Below are 6,975 nucleotides of genomic sequence, written 5' to 3'. Positions count from 1 at the left end.
AACATATGTGAATTGTCCATAAAAATTGTGTTACCCAGATGCAGTTTTATGCATTCTGTCTTCAAGTGTGCAAAGATATTGAGGTGTGCATCTTGCGTGCTGGTTGACTATTGCAATAATTTATTTTTGATGCTTATTAGTATAGAGCAGTGCAGGTTAACTTAGTGCCGCCAGAATCAATCAGTGTTGTGATCGGAGGCCTACAAAGGCTTGGCAGACATGGTGGGGGCAAACGATGATGGGCCAATGTAGATTATTGGTGCCTCTGTTGGCAAGAGGATAGTTTTACTATCGTCATTCACAAGTGGGCCAAGGCACATGTATCAATTATATCAGGATGCCATGGCTATAGTGCAATGTAAGGGAAAACCTGACCTTTTTATAACAATGACATAAAATCCAATGTGGTTGGAGATAACTAATAATTTATTGCCTGGGCAAAGTTCTTATGACCGTCCAGATTTGACTGCTCGCATGTTTCATAAAAAGCATGTTGATTTAATGTATATGTTGTTGCAGAAGGATCTCTTTGGAAAGGTTGCAAGCTATGTTACTGTGATTGAATTCCAAAAGAGGGGCCTACCACATTCTCATACTTTGCTAATTTTAGAGCCATCTTTTAAACCTTCTGAAGCATGTCACTATGATAGACTTGTTTGTGCTGAGTTGCCCAATACAGTTCCAGCCTTATTTGAGACAATTTCAAAGTGCAACATTCATGGCCCTTGCAGAGGATTGAACCCGAAGAGTCCCTGTATGGACAAGGATAGATGTACTAAAGATTACCCGCAAAAATTAGTGGGCATGACAACGCTAGATAGTTCTAGCTATCCCATTTATCAAAGACGAGATGATGGAAACTCCGTGATCGTAAATGGTAATGTTATTGATAATCAATGGATTGTTCCATATAATCCATTCTTGAGTAAGAAATACAATGCACACACAAATGTGGAGCTGTGCTTGACAATTGCAGCTGTTTATTTGTATAAGTATGTGCACAAGGGGCATGACCGTGCAACCGTAAAATTTTCTGTTGGGGTTGATTCAATCCGGAATGGTGGCAATGTTAACAAGGTGGACGAGATACAAAGTTATTTGGATGCATGATATGTTTCTGCCTCTGAGGCATGTTGGCGGATCTATGATTATGCATTGCACGATGAAAAGCATGATATACAACGTTTGCAAGTACACTTACCTGGTGAGAACTATGTGGTGTTTCGAGATACAGATAGTATACCAGATGTTGTGCGAAATGAAGACCTCCAGAAAACTACTCTTACTGAATGGTTTGTGTGCAACTGCATTCATCCAGAGGCTAGGACTATTTGCTATCAAGACTTTTCAATGTATTGGGTGTGGAATGCATGACATAAGATGTGGACTAGAAGGAAGCGTGGGAATACATGTGGTCGGATGTATTTTGTGGGGCCTACCTATGGTGAGCTCTACTATTTGCAAATTCTTTTAACGGAGTGTCGGGGATGTACTTCTTTTGAAGACTTGCGTACTGTTGATAGTGTGATCTATGATACTGTTAGGAATGCTTGCATTGCAAGGGGCATGCTGGAGAGCGATGATGAATATGTTGTGTGCTTAGAAGAAACTGCCTCTGTGCAAACTAGTGCTCAACTCTGAACTTTGTTTGTTGCAATTTTTGATGCCAATGGTAGAGGATATCATATATAGATTGCAACTACAGCACGTGCACGCCTCTCTTGGTGTTCTACAGCATGAGGCATCTAACATGGCTTTGTTGCATCTACAAAACCTTTTACGTCATGTAGGACGAAGACTTCGTGATTTTGATGGGTTGCCTGAACCTCATCAACCAAACTCACAACTACATGCTAACCCTCTTTTGCAAGATGAATATGCATACAACATATCCGAACAGCATAGGGTTTTTGAATCCATGGAGGGAATGTTGAATGAAGGACAAAGAATTGCCTTTAGTACAGTTATGGATGCTGTTGATACAGGTACTGGGGATATATTCTTTTTGAATGGTCTTGGTGAATCTGGGAGGACTTTCCTATACAAATGTTTACTTGCGAAGGTGCGCAATGGCGGTGTATAGCGTTGGCAACAACATCATGTGGCATTGCTGCCTTGCTTTTGCCAGGTGGTCGTATAGCTCACTCATGGTTTAGAATCCCAGTAGAATTAAATAATCCATCCACTTGCAATATTCCTGTTCAAAGTGATCTTGCTCAGTTATTGAGAGAAACGAGCCTTATTTTGTGGGATGAGGCTCCTATGACCCATCGATATGCCTTCGAAGCGGTTGATAGAACTCTAAGAGATGTTATGAGCCATTTGGTGGAAAAGTTGTTTTGTTTGGGGGGGATTTCAGATAGGTCTTGTCAATTGTGGTAAAGGGAACACGTGAGGATATTGTTAATGTTGCATTGTGTTGCTCCGATTTGTGGCGTTACATAAGGCTGCTAAGGCTATCTGGCAATATGCGAGTGTCGACAACTAGTAGTGTGGTGGACAATGGGTTCATCTGTTGGATTCAAGGAATAGGGGATGAAGTGGGTGTTACTGAAAGTTGTGATAAGTTGTGTGTTCCACCTGGCATGGTATTAAAAGGGCAGTCTATCGAAACACTGATTGATAGTGTCTACAATGACGTGTCCAATGTGGGTGACTACACGTCGTATTTTAGTGAGCGGCCTATACTTTCCTCATGGAATACAGAGGTGGCTACTTTGATTGATCGTACATTGCAACTAATACCAGGGGAGGTCATGCAGTATTATAATGCAGATTCAATTGCAGAGACTGACGACTCATTTTTGTACTCTATTGAGTATTTAAATACATTGGACCTTGGAGGTGGATTTCCTCCTCATTTATTGCTATTGAAGATAAATGCACCTATTATTCTTCTTAGAAACCTAAATCCAGGAAGGGATATGTGTAATGGTACATGATCGATATGTAGAGCTTTCAATAGGAAAGTGATAGATGCTCAGATAATAACAGAGGCAAATGTGGGCGAACGAGTTTTTATTCCCCGGATTACTTTTGTTTCGAATGCTACACAATTGCCATTTACTATGAAGCGGAGACAATTTCCCATCAGGTTGGCATTCACTAGGACAATCAACAAGTCACAAGGGCAGACTTTGTTCATTGTTGGCCTTTATCTAAAGGCACCAGTATTTACACATGGTCAGCTGTATGTTGCATTTTCAAGGGTAAAGTCTTCACATGGTGTGAAAGTGCTATTGGGTGAAGAGGATGGGGATATGATCACAAACATTGTATACAAGGATGTTCTTCAAAAGGTGCAGTAATGTGCATTGCTTTCTTTGCAGAGATGTAGTTATTGATGACCATGTAGGGACACTAGTTTTGCATATATGTGAATTGCTCTCTGTTGCTTTCTTTGTAGGGACCATGTAGGGACGTTGGTTTTGCATATGTGTGAATTGCTCTCTATGCCCTGTTTGATTGGCATATACTCTCTTGGAAGTATAATTTTTCATATTTCACTATTCATTTAACTTTTGCAGATGCCTACCCTAGAGTGGCACTATTACCCAACTTCTAACTATCAAAAGGAGCTATAATGCACATTACTCACTGTAGCTCCTGATGATATCATAAGAAGGACACTTGCAAGGATCATCAAGCGTTTATATGATGAAGTTAATATCGACATCAAGCTCCCAGTTTTTATTGAAGTTGTACATTGTGGATACACGCAATGTTTTCGGGTGCATATGTACAAGGTTGACCATAAGAAGGGATTTCAACGCTCTCATACTGATAAGATACCGAGGCATTGGTTCAAGTATGGGTTCAAGGATTTGGGTTGTTTTGTGATGCTACATCAACGTTTGTCAGTACCTACGGAGTGGTTCACAAATGTTCGACCAAGTATTATTATTATTGGGATGGAATGATCTTTGTTAGTTGTTCCATGTACTTATATTATAATTTTTGTTCCAATGCAAGTGGTAAAGAGAGAGGTAGGACCATTGCATTACCCATGCGATTACCAATGGAAACTGTGGGATCGTTCCCTACTTTACCTTCACATATTTTGCTCAAGGAGGAGGATTTTCTTAATGATTCCTCAAAGAAAAGGAAGCTTTCTTTCCATTAGGCGTCTTGGAGACATTGTCTTTTTTTGTTGGCATCGGCCATTTGTCTATGGTACTTGGAAACACGTCAGTGCCTTATGCTTGGCCTTTGTGGCTTCATTTTGACTATGTCTCTTATAGAAATTATTTTTGTGGTGTCTGGTCTTTGTCTCAATTATGACCCGTTTTAGTGTAACGTTGTTGTTCCACGTACTTATATTGTGATTTTTGTTCCAATGTAGGTGGTAGGACCTTTGCATTGCCCATGCGATTACCAATGGAAACTATGGGATCATTCCCGGCTTCGCCTTCTCATATTTTGCTTAATGAGGAAGATTTTGTTAATGATTACTCAAAGAAGAGGAAGCTTCGTTTCTACTAGGCATCTTCGAGACATTGTCTTTTTTTGTTGGCATCGGCCATTTGCCTATGGTGCTTAAAAACACTTGTGTGCCTTATACTTGGCCTTTGTGGCTTCGTTTTCACTAGGTCTCTTATAGATATTCTTTTTGTGATACTTGGTCTTTGTCTCAATTATGACCCGTTTCAGTATTACATTGTTGTTTCTAATTATCGCGTGTGCAAGCATATGATTGCTTACATTGATGTCAAGAGGAATGTTTGTAAGTATGGTGCATGGAAGAGATTGTTTCTATGTCTGGCATTTTTTGTTACATTGGTTTTAAACTACTTTTAGTTTTAAGTTTGGTGTGTGTGTGTGTGACACAGAGAGAGGGTGCTTAGAGAGAATTGGGGGGAGAGAGAGGGAGAGAGAGAGAGAGAGAGAGTTAGAAAGAGATAGAGAGAGAAAGAGAGAGAAATAAATCATATTGGAAATGGAGAGGGGAAATAGCAGGGAGAAAGAGGAGAAATGGATTATTGTCGTGCTGCTACGCGTGCAAAGCTGCTGCGAAAGCGGCCTAGTATTCCGCGTGCACGGAACACTAGTAATGCAAAATTAGAATTCAACATTAAATATTCTTCAACGTTTTAAAACACGAGTTTCAAAAGAAAAATTTATACTACTTTTTCAGCATTAGAGTGTTGACTATTAACAAATGAGGGCTTCTTATCAAAATGTCTTAGATGAAAGGTACAACGAGATTGCATTGCTATGTTTTCTCAATGTAAAACTTAATTGCATTTGAAAGTTAAAAAGAGGTCCATGTAATATGAATAAGAAAATGGTATTCGAACACAATGATAATTGTCTAATCATTTCATGTCATGGTTTTCCTTTTCACATTCTCTTTGAAAGCCTCCATCAATTCTATTAAAAAAAATTGAATATTTATGTTCTAGTCACAAAACATGGTGCCTTGATATCTCATTTGTGCATTTTGACATTGCTTTCAAAATAATGTGCATTTTCATAAGATAGTTTGATTGCATAACCATGTGCTTTTTGTATATGCATTATCTTTGATATAACCTTAGATAATCACTTATTTTAACATAAATCATATATTGTAGATGAATAGATGACATATTTTTAATTATTGTGATGTAGAGGTTAATAGAAGATCCCTTCATATGAATTATTCTACAAAGGGGTTAGTTGAATTCTAAGAGATAAAAGTGTAAATATAGAGAGTAAATTTTATATGTCATGGGTTCTATAAATTACCTTAAAAATGTACACATGGGTTTTTGGTTACAAGTTTGAGTGCACGTGATATAGTAACTTTTCAAAATCATGACAACCCAAAGGGAATGGAATTGTAAGCATTTCTTTGCAAATGTTTAATATGTAGTGTGAAAATGGAGTTTATAATGAATATCCCAACAATCCAATCAAATGTAGATGTTGAACAAAGATATTCACGGTTGTTGAGTTTAGAAAAAGTAGTAGCTACCTCACAATCTATGCATAATATTTAAATAGAGCACACATCATATTCAAATGTTGGGTGTCTTTCCCCTAAAGAAAGGTACATCCAAAAGGCATTGAATACCATGGGCTCACACTTTGGTGTATTTCTACACATACTTGACAATTACCAAAGGTTTTACTATTGACCTAAAGATGGTAATCTCTTTATAATTAAGTATTCTTTCTTTTTAAAAGTCTTTCAATGACTTGTTAGTTGTTCTCATTTCAAGCACTCTACTCATACACATGAAAATATGCACACACATACTCAAATTAGTCAAGTATACCAAGCTAATACAAGGTGTTTAGGTCATGACAAAAGCATCAATGTGCCTAAATTGATGACTTCTAGGTCAATCTATGTGATAAATTTGGACATCCACACACTTAGACACATTCAACTAAAATATGAATTTATTTTCACTTGTTCCTCTTTTGGAGGGACAGATGTGAAGCAACCCTATCTTGTTATATAGTAGATGTGAAGGATACATATAAAAGGTATGCTATACATAGGAAATAGGTAATTTGAAAGGAAAATCTAAAAGATCATTTATATGCTCAAGCTAACACATTAATATACAATGACCATATGAAAGGTTATACCTACAAGGCATATGATATATTGAAGTTGGCAAGCTAATATACATTACTGGTGACTTGATAGAATACTTGTAGGCTTTACAAATGAAAATGTAGCTCTTCAATAAGAATTAAGTTTCAAGAGAGGAGGAGAAATTGCAAATAAACTCCAAAGATCAAAGAGGACCAATGAGTTGAGAGGATCATTTGAATACATTTCAAAAGCATCAACTTTCAAGATCAAATGGTGACTTGTGGAAAGTTCAAATAGTAGGATAAGCCTATGGAATTTGAAAGTGAGAAGAAGATGAAGGAATTTGCAAGTGAATAAGAACTATATTTTAGTTAGTATTGAAAGGGGAATGATATTATATACCTACTCATAGTAGCTTGTACACCTTAGGTTCGATTTTTATAAAA

At 37.6% G+C, this 6,975-nt stretch overlaps 1 protein-coding gene across 1 annotated transcript; it reads left to right on the top strand.

Moving 5' to 3' along the window:
* The first annotated feature begins 1,966 nt into the window (after positions 1 to 1,966).
* LOC148013615 (uncharacterized) lies at positions 1,967 to 3,308 on the top strand. Its single transcript, XM_087667911.1, has 4 exons — positions 1,967 to 2,062; positions 2,364 to 2,806; positions 2,966 to 3,094; positions 3,209 to 3,308. The coding sequence occupies exons 1-4, from the start codon at positions 1,967 to 1,969 to the stop codon at positions 3,306 to 3,308; spliced, it is 768 nt and encodes a 255-aa protein (XP_087524037.1).
* The last annotated feature ends 3,667 nt before the right edge of the window (positions 3,309 to 6,975 follow it).

Source organism: Lygodium microphyllum, chromosome 26 (assembly GCF_053477565.2).
Source record: "Lygodium microphyllum isolate KBCC chromosome 26, Lygodium_microphyllum_v1.1.10, whole genome shotgun sequence".
Taxonomy (NCBI): Eukaryota; Viridiplantae; Streptophyta; class Polypodiopsida; order Schizaeales; family Lygodiaceae; genus Lygodium; species Lygodium microphyllum.
The sequence above is the reverse complement of the archived record's forward strand: the minus strand, read 5'-3'. Positions and strand labels throughout refer to the sequence as shown.